The 18,680-nt window shown below is 44.7% G+C and overlaps 1 protein-coding gene across 1 annotated transcript; it reads right to left on the bottom strand.

Moving 5' to 3' along the window:
• Positions 1-797: 797 nt before the first annotated feature.
• On the bottom strand, positions 798-10,218 carry cdc23 (CDC23 (cell division cycle 23, yeast, homolog)). The gene is made up of 16 exons (XM_030360291.1): positions 10,076-10,218; positions 9,527-9,599; positions 9,243-9,380; positions 8,869-8,911; positions 8,673-8,778; positions 8,300-8,432; positions 6,740-6,917; positions 6,507-6,604; positions 6,209-6,290; positions 5,049-5,202; positions 4,479-4,598; positions 4,068-4,143; positions 3,906-3,967; positions 3,480-3,558; positions 1,777-1,896; positions 798-1,363 (listed from the first exon to the last, which is right to left on the bottom strand). Exons 1-16 carry the CDS (start codon positions 10,180-10,182, stop codon positions 1,211-1,213), a joined length of 1,722 nt encoding a protein of 573 aa, XP_030216151.1. The 5' UTR covers positions 10,183-10,218; the 3' UTR covers positions 798-1,210.
• Positions 10,219-18,680: the final 8,462 nt, after the last annotated feature.

Below are 18,680 nucleotides of genomic sequence, written 5' to 3'. Positions count from 1 at the left end.
TCAACTCTGCAATATGTTGCAGTGCTTCCTCCATCCAAAAAGGCATGTTTGCACAGTTTTTATTCCCTTGTCCAATTTCACCTTTACTGGGAATATTGAGAGTGCACTCTCTTATGCCGGCCCCAGTGTGGCTACCAGCGTTCAGGGAAACCAAGGCACTGGACATGGATGCGTCCGAGTTGCATCCTAGCTGGTTGCTCTCTTTGACTGTCTTTTGTTTCTACGTGCAAGATGGTTGGATGGGTAATTTATCACTGACTAGCTTTTTATGGGTAAAAAAGCAATGTGACGGACCGTACTAAACGCCCTATCATTGTATGGGTCTGTAAAAAGCTAATCAATCAAAACAAATGTATTTATTAAGCACCTTTAATAAAAAGGTAATTGGTTGGGGGGAGATCTTATGTTTTATGTTTTTGTCATGCCCGTCTACGCTTCAAACTCGTGCATATTGCAAAAAATATGCAACAGCGACCCCTACGGTCACACTTTTTGGTGGGTCGCAGAATTCGGTGTAACACCGGCCCTGCTCCGGGGCATTAACTGTGGTATTTGATATACGCACTCCAAAAACGAAGTTTTTTTCTATCCAAAAAGTATTTATTTTCAAACAAAGGGCTTCCAAAAATGAGTTAAAAGGGTTTCAAAATAACCAATAAACTCTTTACCGCATCATCTGGCAACCCTCAACTTTGCCCACCTGGTGCAAGGAGCCAGTGTTTGAAGCATGATGAGACTATTACCGTTACTACACTTCACTTAAATTATTTAAATAAAACATATTTGCCACACCTGCATTCTCTGAAAGTATTTATTCACATTTGAAAACAAAACCACACACTTGGTAAATCCTGTACCCACGCAATCCAGGATCCTTGAAAAACAACATGCAATGGAATATTTGCATATTTACATTAATTTACAAAATATGAAGACTCGTTATACCTTACCGTGAGAGGGCCATGAAATTGCAACTATACTCATTTTAGCTAAAACAATCATATTTTCCAGTTTTTTTAAAACGATATGACTTACAAGGCTCAAAATCAGATAAATAATTTATTGATTGCCAATTTGTGATCAAATTCAAATGTAATATTTGAGTAGAACTGTGTTGGTGATCTTTATATTCCTTACAGTACGTGTTTTGAACGCGTGGGGAATCAGTGAGGTGAACGAGCCTGAGGAACCAACGAGGAGGAGGAGAGAGTCATGGCGTGAAGGAGGACAGGTTAAGCGGTGACACTCTCTTGATGGGAGTGTTGTTGTCCGAGAGCGAGACAAACAGTTCTCCAGACGGCGTCTCCGTCTGGTCCCGGACCTGGGAGATCTGTCTGAGGAGAGCCTTCCCTTCCTCCCGCGCCTGAGGACCAACACACAGGTGTGCACACATGTTATACATTTGACCTTTACTGCGGTCTTCTATCAGATGCTTTTATCCCAAACCACTTCGACCGAGTTACATGATACTGGTACATTCAATGTCATTGAGGAGCAGGTGAGGACTCAAAGGCCGCCAGGTTACGCTGCGGACATTGAGCCGAGAACCTTTCAGCTGCGGGTCGTACACCCTTGCCACCACACACTATACTTATAAATTCATATAATTTTTTTATGCAACAGATTTTTTTTTATACTTAGTTCGGTGCATTCAATTGTAAACAGGAGTACGATTCCTTGAATGTATAACCAACAAAGCCGATGCCTAGGATGTTTCAGACGTAGCATTGAGCCCCGTCCTCTGACTGGCGCGAGTGGGGCGGTCGGGGGACTCACGTCGTTGTAGTCGCAGCAGCGCTGGGCGCAGAGGGACGCCTCGTCGTACAGCTTGTTCTTGAAGTAGTACTGGCCCAGGTAACGCAGTGCCGTGCTGACCTCCACGTGCTCCAGCTGCTCCTGTACACCCCGGGACACCAGACCAGAGGGTTAGGGCCTGTGGTGGTCCCACACCTCGGTGTGTGCAAGGGTCATCTCGGATCCAGCTGTCCCACCGGGTTCCAGCAGAACCTCTTGGTGGTACGGGCACAGAGCCTGGGCCGGTACCACCGTGACCCCGATGAGCCAGTGAGCCCACTGCTTCAGATGGAGTTCAACCACTACGAGATCTCTTGTTTTAGGGAGAAGGGGGGCGTGTTATCCCAATGGTTTAACTCACGCCTACTTTATGATCCTTTTTCAGTACCGTCGTTGTGCAACTGCTATGAGCGTTATAACACACACACACACACACACACACACACACACACACACACACACACACACACACACACACACACACACCGTAGCGTTATACAAACGCACATGTCCACACAAACCGCACCACCAGGGCCCCTTGGGAGTGACGTCGGACTACCTCGAAAAAGGTAGTCGGACTTCAAGACATAATGCCACCTGCGTTAAGCAGAGGTGACTGTAGGGTGTTATGGGGAGAATGGCAAAAACATAGGAAATTTACAAATAAACTCTTAATTGGGGACTTTCAATAACTGATCAAATGGCAAGATCGTCTACGACAAATGACCATGTTTAAAACCGAAGGCTCTCAAGGGACCGAGTTACGCCGTATGAACAAGCCTTCTACAAAGTAAAGCCTTGTTTACGTGCTTATTCACGCAAGTAAACAAGGCTTGCAGAGTATTTTTTTTTTTATAGTGTGCTCCTACAATGGCTAGTCGCACAGTGTTGATTTAAAATGAACAAACGCTTTGAACAGTTTACTACTGCCGATTTCTGTTTGTGTTTGCATATTAGGCACTTCCAGAAACATGATTGGACGAAACAAATGAAGCGAAAAAGAGAAAACAGTGTTCAACAAGATGAGAACTAATTTGACATCAGACTATAGTTTCCCAGTAGTACTTCAAGTCTCATTTGTAAGACTAAAACATGTAATCGGCAGTGAAATTATCCGTTCCCCTCCATTTCGGTGTTCGTCCCATTCTTGGGTATGCCGTGCAATGAAATGACAGTGGGTTTAAGTTCTGTAATGGTCACAGTGTATACAAGTGTTGTTCCAAGTCAAATTACATTGAGGACACTTGGAGACGGATGCAGAAGCAAAGTTCCATTCTAAATACATCACTTATCATTGATTTAGCAGACAGACCAATATAGGTCCATAAAGAAACTTAAAATGGATTTCGAATAGCACTAAAGTAGTTAAGAAGCTACTAGTTTAACATCTTACTGGCTCCAATTTTTTGGAAAAAATAAATGGATCATGAGTTTTTTCTTTTTAGTAACTTTTTTTTTGAGCCACTTATCTAAAGTGGGATTCCAGATGCGTGTTACTAAGGAAGGGCGTGGGGATGAGGTCATCTTCAGGATGCCGACAGATTAGACTGAGATTAGGGACCGCGCCCAGTGCATTGCGGCTGGGAGTCAGACCCTCCACCCATGACTCCATCCCAGCCTGACCCACAGGACGGATGGGGTTGGTAAAGCGTGTGACGGAGGACAACGCGTTGGCAGTAGCTCACCCCACAGGAGAAGATCTCTTGGATGTAGATGATGTAGGACTGTGCCGCTTCGTCAGTCTCAGTCAGCTGTTCTTGGAGCCTGTCGACCAAGAGAGGGGAATGGTTAAGACAGGAACCGAACATGAAAATGTTTAGTTGGTTTACTTACCCGCATAGTTCCACATTAGCACCGTAAATACTGTGGTCATATTTTTCATCAAAATGGAATCCCCATTAAATCCTCAAAAGTTCAGAAGTATTTGTGGTCGTGTCATCGAGTGCCAAGTGTGCAGAGAGCAGACGTTTGAACCAATAGGAACAACGATATGACCTCAACTTCACAGCAATAGGCACTTGCACAATCCAAACCAGAAGAACCAATTCACATGCCCCATTGTGTCTTTTGAATGTGGCACGTTTCAAATATCAGCAAGTGTCGCTACTTACTTAGCAAGTTTGAGAAGCGCCATCTTCTCCACGTCCCCCACGGAGAAGGCCCTCCAATAACACTGGACGGACAAGGTCAGAGGTCAAATAGTGCCATGTGACCTTTAATCCTCAAGTTTCACAAAGAGAAGAAGCAGAAGGAGCGCTCCTGCACAGCGTTACCTTTTTGGCCTCTACTTGTTGCGATAACTTCTCGTAGCACTCTCCCAGGGCGACCAACATACGCGAGTCATTGGGCCTGTACACACAGACACACCAGGATACGGTCAGGGGACACGCTCAATACGTCAATGTAAGGGGCCCCTGTTTGACCCTCAGGTGGGACGCTGATCATCCATTGAAGCAGGCGAACAGTAGGCCCACACTGGGTAGGCTGATGTATTTACCATACATCTGGTTGGACCTTTCACTAAAGGGAAGACCCTGCAATGGCTTCTTTGAGAGGGGGAAAAAACACAGCTGGTGGCACTTTAATGGTCCGAATATTGCCACGCTTCAATAAATGAGTTGTATCAATTTATGGACTATGGAAACAGACGATGGGTGCGGTCGGTTTGTGTGCCCAGGACCGACCGTAGCTGGTGGGCCTTGCGGTAGTAGTACAGACAGTAGAAGGGCATCTTGAGGATCTCGTAGGTCTGGCCCAGGCCGTACCACGCGCGGTAGTCCCGCTTGTTCACCTCGATGGCGTGTCTGTTGGAAGAGGAGAGCCGATGTATTGACCACATATCGTCTTTACATGATACTTTCCCAAAAGCCCGTAAGCTAGTAGTTAGGGGACTACTGGCTTATTACCCCTTCATGAACAATTAGGCATTTCCGGTCTTCTCGACTTTCTAGAATTGGCTGAATATCTTTAAGACTAAGCTTTGCTACTAGAGGAATGGTGGACATGTAAGATTGCAGTTAGTTTTGTTACCCTAGCACCTGTAGGCATGCAGAAGTCGATGCTAAGCTATAAAACTGTACGCTTGCCGTATAACATACTAAACTACGTAACTACGCCTGGATAATAAAGATGCTAAACTATACTCATATAGACCTGGATTAAGAAGATGCTACGGTTCATACCTCTAGGCTTGCAGTAGAAGATGCTACGGTTCATACCTCTAGGCTTGAGGTAGCAGATGCTAAGCTACATACCTGTAGGCCTGAATGGCAGCAGAAGTGTTCTTCATCTCCATGTACTCGTGGCCCATGAGCGTCCAGGCCCCCAGGCAGCGGGGGTTCAGCTTCAGGGCCCGCTGGAAGTACAGCGCCGCCTTCTCATGCTGGGATCGCAAGCTGTAGTAGTTACCTATGGATAAGCCCAGACCGTTAGCGCCAAGCATTAGCAGCTGGTTACCTACAAACGGACACTGCTAGTACCTAGAACAAGCAGTGAGCTAGCTACAGACAATCAACCCGTTAGCTTTGATGAACAGTTAAGTTACCTGAAACTAGCATTAGCAGCTACCTTCCTGAAGAAACCACTAGCAGAAATAGCATTCATTCAGAAGTACACCATTACCACCTAGTGTAAGCAGCACCGTAGTTACCTGCAAACAGGCAGACATTAGCACTTAGCATTAGCACTGGAGTTTGGGTTAGTCCCTAGGGTTAGCAGGAAGGCTCTAGCACAGAGGAATTTAATGATCAGGACACAATGAGACTAGTAATTCAATTACCATTGACTGATTGAGATCTTCATACAGCGGATGAATGTCTGTTTACTCACAAGCAGTGGCTTGTTTACAACAGTTTGTTTACCACAGTTGTTGGAATGCACTTCTGCCCTATGGCATTCAGAAATCACATTCAGTTTTCCAAGAGCCCCGAATTGCCTTTTAAAACAGGGTTTTGAAAACTTTGCGAAATTCTAGGCATTTGAAACCTTTTGAGTCCACTCATGTCGTCCCTGTGGCGCACTACCAAGCTTTCTGGGAAACCGTTCGATTAACTCAAAATCGCTTAAAGGGGCCATCTAGAAAACACTTAAAAGCAACAGTTACAAATAATTATGAAAGACTCATGGCACAGTCTTGGAAACGCCACAGTTGGATCCGTGATTAGACGACTATGCAAATGTCCCCCCGTGGAGAAAACGGGCACTTTGTTCAAGCAGTGTGTTGAACAAAGTGCAGGCAGTGGGTGCGGTCAACATGTGGAGCGTGTTCTCACAGACGGTGACAACACGGCGCCACCAACGGGAAACAACGCACAGAGTCACTGCTACACACGGGCGCTTCGTTTGGTGTGTGCGTGTGTGGCATCACGCGGCCCAGAGGAGGAACACGGGGCAGTCAAGCGGCCTCAGCACCCACCGATGACGCAGCAGGTCTCCACCCGGTACTTGTCGATCTCCACCAGGTTGTGGGCCAGGTAGCTGAGCTCCGGCTTCATGCTCTGCGGAGGAACAGGGGCAGAGCGTTACCCCTCTGCTGGTGGAGCCCGAGGACATGGAGAGACACTCAGCAAGAACAGACAGCCCCTGTTCCGGGGCCAGTATAGTAGACACTGTGAGAGGGCATTTGTGTTGTCCGCAGTGGGAAATGTAGTACAAAATCCCCCATCACATGTAAACTATCTACACTACGACGGGTAGCGGTCCAGCAGACTCACCTTGACGTAGAGCAGGTTGGAGAAGGTGTCCATGTTCTCGATGCGGTACGGATCCTGTTCCCTCAGCTCATTGAACAGAGCCAGGGCCTGGTCAATGTCTGGAACACAATACCACGATGACCGTGTCATGAACTGCAAAGGAAACAACTTCAACCGAAACGCACGCAAACCTCATGGCGGTGGCAAAGCTCCCCACCCCAACCCCACAAGGGGAGAAGACGGGAAAGACCGACCTCTGATGTTGTGGTACGCCACAGCGATCTGGGAGATGATGTAGGTGCTCTTGGAGAAGCCGGCCTCGATGAGACTCTGGTACTTCTGCAGGGCTCCAGGTATCATCTGCAGCTCTGTGTAGATGTGGGCCATGAAGAAGTCCTTGATCCAGCAGCTCGGTAGAGACAGGGACTTGAGCTGCGGGAAGGGGGAGGTCACGGCTGATTGGCTAACAGGGAGAGTGGCTGTACACAACAGTAAAAGAGGTCTGAACTGTTGCCTTTAGACGCAAGGCATTGGTTGAGTAAAAAGGGGGAGATTGCCCTCATACAAAACAATTCAGTAAAACTAATAATCATTTTAAACACTTGTTTTGTTAATAACCGACTCTATGCGCGTTAATCTCTTTTAATCTCTTTTGTTTTTTTTGGATTGTGTTCTTGTCGCTCCACTTCCACAGAGAGAAGGTGTCTTGGGTTTATTGAAAGGTGGTTTATGAATCAAATTATTTATAATTGGATGCCGTTTGGAAATAGTTCATTAACATAGGCATGTGTCATTACTAATAGGGCTGTAACGATACGCGTATCGAAACCGAAATCGCGACACTCAAAGCCACGAACCTCTCGCGGTGTGAGAAGGCAGAAGCGCGATACGCCCTTTCTAACTGTCCGATTGAAATGTGCTAATAATATGCCTAAATAATAGTCTGCTGACACCGCTCCTCTTATCGATGCCGTAAGTCTGCGACGAGATGCCCTCTCTGGGATGACAGTTCCCCGTGGCTACGGAGGATAGCATTTCTCCACAGCCGTCGAAGTCCTCATATGAGATATGAACGACATTTATCTAGAGTGGGCCAAGCGCGAAAAAAATTGCCTGTGTGATCCCCGTCTCTATTGTTTTGTGTGATTTGACCGGCAGTTGGTCTGCTTATAGGTCGGAATGAAGCGGCCACCGATTGACAGGATGGGTAATTTATTCTACCGGACTCGTTAGTTACTTCACTAGACACACACACTACCGCTCGCTCTCCTCGCTCGTCCACTCACTCGCTGATGGCACTCACACACGCACTGCCATTCTCGCGCACACACAAACGCTACTCGTAACACTATGCCTCGTTATTGCGACGTTCATGTTAGACGTTCATGTTTTTTCCCCATCTATTTGAAAGTTATGCTATTAAACATGTTGCATTCTATACGGCCTGATTATGTCATTATTTAAGCTACATAGCCTAATAAGAAGCGCTAATAGGATATTTGACCAAACCACCAAACTAGTTGAGGGTTTTTGCCTACCTGCAAGCATCCTCCAACTGTAATCTTTGGTTATTTATTTATTTAGCTATACGTTAGTAGTATTCTTTCTGTTCAAATCAGTTCAGTGTTCCAAATTATTTGTTATTAAATGCTACATTAAGTTAATTGTTATACAAGTGTTAAATAAAATGCTTTTTAAATTTAAAAAAATCGTGGGATGTATCGAACCGTGGGTTAAACCGAATCATGAGTTGGTGCATCGTTGCAGCCCTAATTACTAATGTTTAAAGCCATTGTAAACTGAGCAGCCGGTACCATCTCAATGTTGGTGACCAGGTTGCAGAGCTCCAGCCAGGATCCCCAGTGGAGAGGCAGGGTGTGGGTGGCCTCCACAAACACCTCCACCGCCTCCTTCAACAGGTCCAGCTTCCGTAGCACCACACCATATCTGTTCATGCATACATGGAACGACACAATTAGAAGCCTCGTCCAGCACTTATGCAGGTAAGGTTTAAACTGATAAAAGAGGGTCATTTTGAACAATGTACTGCAGTGTTTAAGTGCGCGTGCGTGTGTGTGTGTGTGTGTGTGTGTGTGTGTGTGTGTGTGTGTGTGTGTGTGTGTGTGTGTGTGTGTGTGTGTGTGTGTGTGTGTGTGTGTGTGTGTGTGTGTGTGTGTGTGCTCCTACAGGTAGAGGGTGAACCCGTCCAGCTCTCCGGCTCTATGCTTCTTGCTCAGCTCCACACGGAGCTCCCGGAGCGCCTCGTTACGCACCTGGCCCTTCTCTAGGGGCCCTGGAGAAAAGCACACACACACACACAATGGCAGGCCAGTCCAGTTCATAACACACTACTGAGAGGGGGTACTCCAGACGGGGGGCTCACCCAGACTGTCCACGGTCTCGTCGTCTTTCTTCTTCTCCCCGGACTGCAGAGTTCATGAAGAAAGGTGAACAAGTGAACGTTGGTGTTGTGAATTACGACACATAAATAAATGGACACCACTGGAATTCTTTCGATGGCAGTCAGAGAAGTAGGATGATAAGTGAACCAATTGGTACACTATAATTCTTACATTTAAATCACTATCCCTCAGAGCTCAATAACTTTTTAATAGCACTCAATAACGTTGAGCGTAAAGATACATATGCACCATCAGCATTTCATTGAATGATCATCACTTCAGGTAATGAACTTAATAGAACAAAACGTCACGCAAAATGGAATGTGAATAGCATCAGAGCTATATATTCTCTTACCAGATAACGTGAGTACATGTAGAGAAAGTAGGCCTTCTTGCTGTGACAGCCGCGCAGAAAGTAGGCAGCGCGGTCATATTCCTTGAGGTCGAAGTACGACTTAGCCAGGGCGAAAGCATCTAGGTCTTGAACATCTTCCTAATGTGTGAGACAAAGAAAGCAGTACTTTCTTACAACCTGAAACACATTGTCTCCAGGAGCCCGTGTTATTATACATATATTCACAAAAGGAGGATATTATCGTTTGCGTATATCAGATGAAATAAACTTGGTTGCATACAAACCTCACTAACGAGATGCGATGGGGGTAATTCATCCTTTGGAAGAGGGTCCAAGGCAAAAGCCAATTCCGAAGCCCTAAAATAGAAGATACAGACAGCGTCACATGTCATTATTGACATATCCGGAGGGAATTGCTATAGTGTTTGACGTTAATGTCTTGTAAAGAGCACTTGAGGTCATGTATAAAACCTTGAATATGTGACAGAAATACTCTGAGGAATACCCCAACCTAAAAAAAAAGCTAACGGTAGATGGTCCCACAGCGTCTTATATTCTAGTTGGGTTCAGAATGGGAAAAGCTTGTGAATTAAATCGCAGTAGATGGTTAATTTGTCTTTGCGTGTGTTCCATCATTTTCTCAACCTTCAATATATCCACGACCGAGTCTCAGGTTCTACTATTGCAACACATAGATTATGTCTTAATCATAACAGAAACCTGTTCGATGGCATGGATTTGTTGTTAGCCCATGCTAATCAGACATGGACCCATTGCGCCTAATTAACGTTATTGCATTCTATTTTTTCTTTCTAAACGTTAATCACACGTACCACTTCACGCTGTGTACAAGTCCTCTCTCTTTGCAGAGCGATATCACAGATATTAGTTGTTTTTTGATTTGCACCAAGTCTCCAAACTCACTGCAGAGAGCCGCCATTTTCAAATTTGGCGTCTGATGAACGGAAGTCCCGCCCCCAGCAGACAAAAGGAGGGCGGTCACTGCTTATAATATGTCCATGGGTCACTGTTGCGCTCTACAGGAACGTAAATGTGACGATTTCCTTTGACATAAAAATTATATATATAAAAAAAAGATTACTGAAATATAAAATAAAAATATGTATAAATAAAAACTTAACATGAAGCACCATTTCTAAAGATGACACCCGTTGTTACAAAGGGAAAAAGGAGGTGGGCTATTAAACATGATGTAGGCCTAGTACATGATATTTTCTGTCAATAAATTTTTCCTTGCAAGGTGCAGGCCACGAATTGGTTTAACCCTGTTTTCTAATGGTTTAACCGTAATAATGAATGAAGAATAGAACAATCCCTTCCTTGAAACCTAATATAATTTCCTCGTGGGAAATTGAAAGAACAATTTGGAGTAGAGTTTGAGTAGAGGTCGTAACAGGAATACCACAGCCTCTTTTTACATAATACACGTTACGCCGTAGGTCACGAACAATACCGAGCAGAACCGGCAGATGGCACCTAAGAACTGTATTCGCTTCAAACCCATGCTCTTATTATTTATTTATTTAAAATGATATTATCCTGCGCTGCTTTTGTTTCAATATTGTCCTATAAAGTGCATGTGTTTTCTAGTTTGTTCATCTTTTTTCTAAATATCTGTTGAGGTGCGATCATTAGGGCTAGTATGAGAAACCATCCGTCTTGATAAAAGCTATGCAGCCTAGCTCTCTCAAATTCGATAAAAGGCAGAGAGAAACTTGTGCTGGAGGACGACAATTACTTAAAGCATGTGTGGTGAAGTGCAAAAGTTGCCTCAGAATCTGCTGTCGCTATTTCACTTTTGATGTCGTCCCTCTGCTGTCCGGCCCTTGCGTGCATTGTAATGTTGTGCCTCTTCGCCCATATTGTCAGATAATCTGCACTTTACTCTGTTGACACATCTTCCTCTTTCTCGGTCGGCCCGTTCTCTCAACAGAGCAAAAAACCATTTAAGAAAAGTGACAAAGTAATCAAGGAGAGCTGTAGTGTACAAGGGCGAGCGCATGGTTCAGCGAGCCGGCTGAAAGACGCATTAAGACAAGTTAAGCATAAAGACATTGTTTTTCAACCTTCTTCGCTTTCTTATTTTTCCCCGCGCGCTATTTCTCTCTCTCTCTCTCTCTCTCTCTCTCTCTCTCTCTCTCTCTCTCTCTCTCTCTCTCTCTCTCTCTCTCTCTCTCTCTCTCTCTCTCTCTCTCTCTCTCTCTCTCTCTCTCTCTCTCTCTCTCTCTCTCTCTCTCTCTCTCTCTCTCTCTCTCTCTCTCTCTCTCTCTCTCTCTCTCTCTCTCTCTCTCTCTCTCTCTCTCTCTCTCTCTCTCTCTCTCTCTCTCTCTCTCTCTCTCTCACACATCTCGTCCTCTTCCCTCTCCTCCGCTACACCCACTGACAGTCTCATTCATAGCGCGCCGCGGGTCCTGTGAAGTGCGCGTGACGGACTTGCTGAGACAGAATTTTGAGATGGCTGTGTAATTAAAAAGGACAATATGCTAACACTGCACTTGGTCTGTGTGTGTGTGTGTGTGTGTGTGTGTGTGTGTGTGTGTGTGTGTGTGTGTGTGTGTGTGTGTGTGTGTGTGTGTGTGTGTGTGTGTGTGTGTGTGTGTGTGTGTGTGCGTGTGTGTGTGTGCGTGTATGTGTTTGTGTGTTTTATGTGCACAGCTTACTTTGGCACGAGATCACTTTCTCTTGCAAACTAAAACAAGTAATGTGCCTTTTAATTGCCCCTTCAATCCGTATTTGTACAAGGAATTGCTCAATTGTGTGTGTGTGTGTGTGTGTGTGTGTGTGTGTGTGTGTGTGTGTGTGTGTGTGTGTGCGTGTGCGCGCGTGTCTGCGCGTGTGTGTGCGAGCGAGTATACGTGTAATTGTGAACGTGTAATTGAAAGGATGAGTCAAGACAACTCTTGAAATAACAGTTAGCAAAATCAATGGCGCATACTTAATTGATTTACTAATTTAATGTCTCTCTCTGTGTCGTCAAAAAGGCAAGTGTCGTCATGTTTCTATATAGCGCATTGATTTTTCACATCACAATTATTTTTAAGTTAAGTGACTTTGACCTTTCCCGTCTCCTCGGGGGCTGTCCATCTATATACCGACTCTACGTTGGAGCTGGACTCCAACATGCATCAGAGCAGCAGAGGTCACAGGGAGCGCACCGGTTCAGGCAGAAACACTGTCCCCTCCCCAAGGGTAGTGCCCGGCGGCTAGTGCATCTGCTCTCTCCACCTGATATGATCGTCATGTTGTCTAATGTTTGCCAGGTACTGGACTCTTTGATTGGCAGCTGATAAGGTTGTCATGGTGAGGTGGGGGCCGCTCTTATGTGACCCGCCTGCTGCCTACCTCCTCCCTCCTCTTGGGAGTTGTCTGATGGACTCAGCATACTAACAAGTTAACATGCTCAACCCAGCTAGCAACAGATGTTAACTGGCTAACCATGCTTGCGAGGCTAACCATATTTATAGGCTAACCATGCTAACATGCTAAACCATCCTAGCAATGGATGCTAACAGGAGAATTGCAGTTTTGATACCAGTGCTGGATAGCTATAGTGTTGATTAAGTTGTCGCTATTAGCAGGGATTCACCTCTATATCAGCCAAGATACAGTACATTGGCTGATATCGGCCGAAATATGTGGCAGCAAGAGAGAGAGACGTTAGCAAGCTTGAATTGAACTGATAGAGAGAGCAAGAGAACATCCCAGAGAGAGCGAGGGATAGAGGGACATGTAGACAGGGATAAAAAGAAGGGGAGGGAGGAAGATCGAGCAAGCACGAGGGAGCGAGAGGAATATTGCAGGAAAGCCTCTCATTTGTCTGTCTCTCTGCGGTGGGCCAGCGAGAGCAGCCCCGCCTACCACCTCCTCGTGGTGGGGAGGTGGTGGCTGACGGATCACAGACACACGCAAGGGAGCCTGGGTAACGACTGGGAGACAGACGGACCCGTCTGATCGTCAGGGAGGGAGGGATGGGGAGGGGGGGTGCGTACTGGTCTAGCTTTAATTTGCCTTCCAGGACAGGTGTGTGTGTGTGTGTGTGTGTGTGTGTGTGTGTGTGCGCGCGTGTGTGTGTGTGTGTGTCTGTTGAGCTGAACAATTGTTGGTAGCATGGGAAGTTCAAGAAGGCCCCCAGTGCACCCTGGGAAAGATTTGGGGTAGAAGAGGAGCCGTACGGGCGGACTCCGTCGGCACGTCGCTGCGCCGCCGTTGTTAGTGTTTCCTGTAAGGCGATCTGAGTGTTGACTCTGGCCGGCTGATGAGTAACACGGACCTTAAGGCCCAGCGCGGGCCCCGTGGGACGACTCAGACGACAGTGAAGAGCCCAAGCTGTCTTGCGCCAGCGGGTTCCAGAGGCCGGCCCAGCACAACCCCATGGTTCATAATGCTACAAGTTAAAACAGAGAAGTTACAGCTCAATATTTTCTGTCTGTTTATATTTCCGTTTTTTTGGGGTTCTACTACTTTTTATACAAGCTTTTTGGGGTCACCTGTAAAAGTTATGGTTGGTCGTAGATGAATTGCGCCTGTCGTTCAATAAGGAGGTACTTCAGCTCAATTCTAAACAGATGTCCAAGTGGAACCATCATTTAAAGTTATGGCTGAAAGTTATGAGATAATCTTTGCTTGTTGGATTCTCAGCTGGAAAAAACTTTTTTGAGTTTAATTAAAGTAGAAACCATTCAATGCCAATGCAAATCTTCATGTCAGCCTGAAATCCCTTTCACCTTTGCAGACAAATTGGTACCCAAAACCCACACTACATGCTGTTTGTCAGTTGCTAGCCAATTTCAAACTTTTCCAAAACAGGGACAACCAAAACATGTTTTTACTTAGCCAAGAGATTGTGGTGGATTTATTGGTTGCCATTTCCAAAGTGATTCGTCAAATATGCACTTAATTTGTGCCGGTGGGTCAACTGAAACATGATCTGAGTTCAGTTAAAAGTCACAAGTATGTAGGCGACTTGATGATATACACAGCAACACCATAATACTATCACCATTCAACTCATGAAATGAAACTATCATTTTACGATCATTTAAATTTCACAGAAAGAACACCACCAGCTGTTTGGCCATCATTGAAATTTGAGTTAAGTTTGAATTGACACGAATCAAATGTCGAAATTTTCAGTCCAAACACATGAATGATTACAATTGATCAAGAAAATATATTTGCATGTAAAACAAGAAACAAAAAGTGTGTGTGTTGTCCTAGTGGTAGCTGAGTGATGTCATGTTCTAACGCATGTCCCCTATTCTGGTCTGGCGCTGCGAGACTAGCACCTACCTGACCTCTGACCTCTCTTGGCGAGCAGCAACAGATGACACGCCCCCCAGGAGAGAACAACATGGAAAGAGTGACGCGTCATGTAAACACGCACCGTGCTCACTTGTCCCCTCATTCCCTGTTTTCTATAGTGAACACTATGTACACTATTAACGGAACAAGTATTACGGGGAAATTGGACACTAATTATCTGCCAATTATATAATAATTAACCTGTATGTGCTTATATACATAACTTATATGAATCATGGAATATAGTGCGGAAGTAATCAATGAATTGAATTGAATTGAGGTAAGAGTGCATTACTATTACACTTCTTTTAGAGTGCATTATGGGCATTATTAAGAAGTGCACTAAATAATGAACCAGATTTATCAACTCAAATTTCAGGCAGCATGACAAAACGTTGACGCCTCAAACAGCACAATTTGTGATATTTGTAAAGACTAGAAAAATAGGTCACAATGGAGCTCATTTGAGTAAGGCATCGGAAAAACTATAATGCTGTCCTGGGCCCCACAGCCATGAAAGTATTACTTGGTGTTATGTTGTTGTCTCTCGAGTCACTGTTGTACTGCTGTATATGTCATGCATCATATCAATACATCCCCCCGGCTTCATGGGTAATATGTTATGAGCTGTGTGGAGATACAACACATACTTTTTCCAACATAAATGTAGTGTGTGACGGTCGGAGGATAGATTCTTTTTTTAACATCTTTCTAACTTCATCTCTGAAATTCTGCTGACCAAATTAGCCTTAAATATAAAAAAAATAAAAACTTGATGAAAGTTTTGATTAAATAGCTTTATGGATCCATTTTTTATAATGACTAGAAAGGAATTATTGAGGAGCCAAAGGCCCTCTCTCTCTCTCTCTCTCTCTCTCTCTCTCTCTCTCTCTCTCTCTCCCTCCCTCCCTCTCTCTCTCTCTCTCTCTCTCTTTCTCTCTCTCTTTCTCTCTCCCCCTCTGTCTCTCTCTCTCTCTCCCTCTGTCTCTCTCTCTCTCTCTCTCTCTCTCTCTTTCTCTCTCCCCCTCTGTCTCTCTCTCCCTCTCTCTCTCTCTCTCTCTCTCTCTCTCTCTCTCTCTCTCTCTCTCTCTCTCTCTCTCCCTCCTTCCCTCTCTCTCTCCCTCCTTCCCTCTCTCTCTCTCTCTCTCTCTCTCTCTCTCTCTCTCTCTCTCTCTCTCTCTCTCTCTCTCTCTCTCTCTCTCTCTCTCTCTCTCTCTCTCTCTCTCCCTCCTTCCCTCTCTCTCTCTCTCTCTCTCTCTCTCTCTCTCTCTCTCTCTCTCTCTCTCTCTCTCTCTCTCTCTCTCTCTCTCTCTCTCTCTCTCTCTCTCTCTCTCTCTCTCCCCCCCCCCCTCTGTCTCTCTCTCTCTCTCTCTCTCTCTCTCTCTCTCTCTCCCTCTCTCTCTCTAGCTCTCTCTCTCTCTCTCTCTCTCTCTCTCTCTCTCTCTCTCTCTCTCTCTCTCTCTCTCTCTCTCTCTCTCTCTTTCTCTCTCCCCCTCTGTCTCTCTCTCTCTCTCTCTCTCTCTCTCTCTCTCTCTCTCTCTCTCTCTCTCTCTCTCTCTCTCTCTCTCTCTCTCTCTCTCTCTCTCTCTCTCTCTAGCTCTATATCTGTGTCTCTGCCTCTTGCTCTGTCTATCTCGCCCCTTCTCTGTCTCTCTTTCTCACGTGCTTCCTCTCTCTGTGTCTCTCCCTGTCTCCCTCTTTCTCTCACTGCCTTGCTTGCATAACACACACACACCCACACCCCCCCCCACACCCCCTTCTTGCTGGGCGAGTACCCTAATAAAAGGGCAGCCAGGCGGGGCTGCCTAACTGAATTAGTAAGCACAGTAATAATGTCTTGTGCAGGTTCTTATCTAGCAGCCGGGACGTTATTAGGACAAAGAGCGAGAGCGCTCCTTTGCCTGTCACATCTCAATGTAATTTACTGAAGATAATGGCTTCCAGATGATTGTAATAATTAAATACAGCCCTATATTTAATTAAGGACGTCGGGTAAGATTAAATAGACAAAATGAAAGGTTTGTTTTTTTTGGGGGTTTTAGATAATTGTCTTTTTAGAAAATAATCTTTTATGATATAGTAAAACACGGTTTAGTCTAATAGTTGCTCCAAAAAACTCTTAAAGCAACCTAACACATGGAGTGGATTTAGTAGAGCCAGAGGCTAGAAGTGGGTTTCATGCCTTCAAAAAAGACATTAAGAATCCATACTTCATAATTTTTCTTTATCACTGCCACAGTGATGGATCTAGCTATTTCTGTCCGGCAGTTTCTCATCGAATCAATGCCCCAACCTCTCCTCTGCCAGGGAAGTCTGCCGGCCAAGGAATAGACGCTTCTTCTGGATCCAGTCAATGGTGTTAATTAACTTTTTTTTAATTAACACTCGTGTCATTATTCATTTTGACAAAATTAATTCACTCTTTCATGATTTTTTTTCATTGTGACATTTTCTTTTACTGTTCTACTATTGTTAAATGTCCAGATAATGTATTTGAACTCGTTGAACGTTTCTACTAAAGTAGGCTTCAGTACATGTATGAGAGTGTGGAATATTTGCTTTAGAGGACATTTCAAGATGCAATAAAAGCAAAGTTTAAAATGTCCTTATTTCATACTTCAGCTTAAAGTCACAAGCGGTAAGATCAAGCTGTCGGTCCAAGGTGGAAGACGGGAGACTTTTAGAATTAAAAAAACACATAAATAACAGTCTTCTGTCCGCTCTAAAGAGATGTGCAACCGTGTGACGTGAACCGGGTAGCTGGGCTGGCTGGTTGGCGTGACTGGGAGCGGTTCTGGGAGCGTCCGTAGTAGTACAAATCTTTTAACCAAAGAGAGAGGTGCCAGCCCGTTTGGCCTGCTTTTTTACATTTATGTCTGAACATACCACTTATAGGATGTGAATTTATTCATTACATCATTGAAATCACAATGAAATCCAATAACCAGGAGACTACAGATGTCTCCAGGTTATTTCAAGGTACGAGCTAGTTGAAATGTTGTGACTTCAGAACTTCAAAACACCCAAAAGAATGAGGAACAAATGACCTCAACTAGTTTGAAATGTACTATTTGGGATTGTTTCGTTCATTGAATTAATTTTTATGTTTATCATTTGTTTCATTTGTTTCATTGGGAGGGGATAAGGGGGCATCTTGCTCAGGGATGCCCACAGGTCACACGCTGGACGTTGGGGTTCAACCCCACGACCTTTCGGCTGGGAGTGACACACCCTTATCACCTCTAGACTTCCCGAAACAACACGCAGTACATTACACAGTACCTCTCCCATGCTGTTAGTGTAAGTCATCTGGACAGGAGTGAAGGGTGTGGCCAGAGCTGTCTGGATGGCAACGACTGAGAGGAGACAGTGATTCCCAGGACCTCTGGATACTTTCACCAGAACGACACAGGGATATTTACTATGCCATTTTAATTTATTCTGACATAAAACACAGCTTTCATGCCCTGCAGAGTTGGATTATTTCTGCATGTTTAATATAGAAGAGGCAATCTTTGATCCGCAAAATTAAAAACTATAATTACATGGAATGTCATTGAACTGCTTGCCTCCCAAAGCCCGGTATTACCAAGGATGATATCTAACTCAACCAAAGTCAATTTGGAAAAAGGAAAGTTAAGCATCCGTTCAGAAATGGGTTAATATCATCGACACACATGTTATCATTCCGCTTGTTATTGTTCTTTGTCCTAAATTGCATTTCTGGATTGAAAATGGAAAGTTGGTATGTTATTTGAGGGTTCAACAAACACTTCAGAAGCCGTGAGGGTTAAGTGTGGTTTGTGTGTTTGACTCCCAGACATATGGTTCTGGGTTTAAACGCCAAAGTCCTCAATGTGAGTCTATTCCTGTATAGTCATGAACAGGAGGCCTGAAAGTTGCAGTGGGTAGAGTGTCAGTCTAGCTGAATCGACTTGGCAGAATTTGATAATAATATTCAAAAGTATGTGGATATTTGTGTATAATCCCAGTTGGTTTGAAGTGTGACACTTCGCACAAAAACCCAGATTACTCACAAAACAAAAACGTATCTAAGTCCCTTTAGAAAGCAGTCTCTGTTAATCCCTCAGTCCAGCAGTTAGCCCAAACACTCCT

Source organism: Gadus morhua, chromosome 7 (genome assembly GCF_902167405.1).
Source record: "Gadus morhua chromosome 7, gadMor3.0, whole genome shotgun sequence".
Lineage (NCBI taxonomy): Eukaryota > Metazoa > Chordata > Actinopteri > Gadiformes > Gadidae > Gadus > Gadus morhua.
Note: the sequence above shows the minus strand (reverse complement) of the source record. Positions and strands in the feature narration are given on the sequence as shown.

What these genes read in the sequence shown, in the direction of transcription:
- cdc23 (XM_030360291.1), bottom strand. Translation starts at nt 10,182, where the DNA reads ATGGCGGCTCTCTGCAGTGAGTTTGGAGACTTGGTGCAAATCAAAAAA. An exon ending in CATCGCATCTCGTTAGTGAG is followed by an intron (nt 9,381 to 9,526) that starts GTTTGTATGCAA and finishes CTCACACATTAG; the next exon opens with GAAGATGTTCAAGACCTAGA. An exon ending in AAGAGATCTTCTCCTGTGGG is followed by an intron (nt 1,897 to 3,479) that starts GTGAGCTACTGC and finishes CGGGGTGTACAG; the next exon opens with GAGCAGCTGGAGCACGTGGA.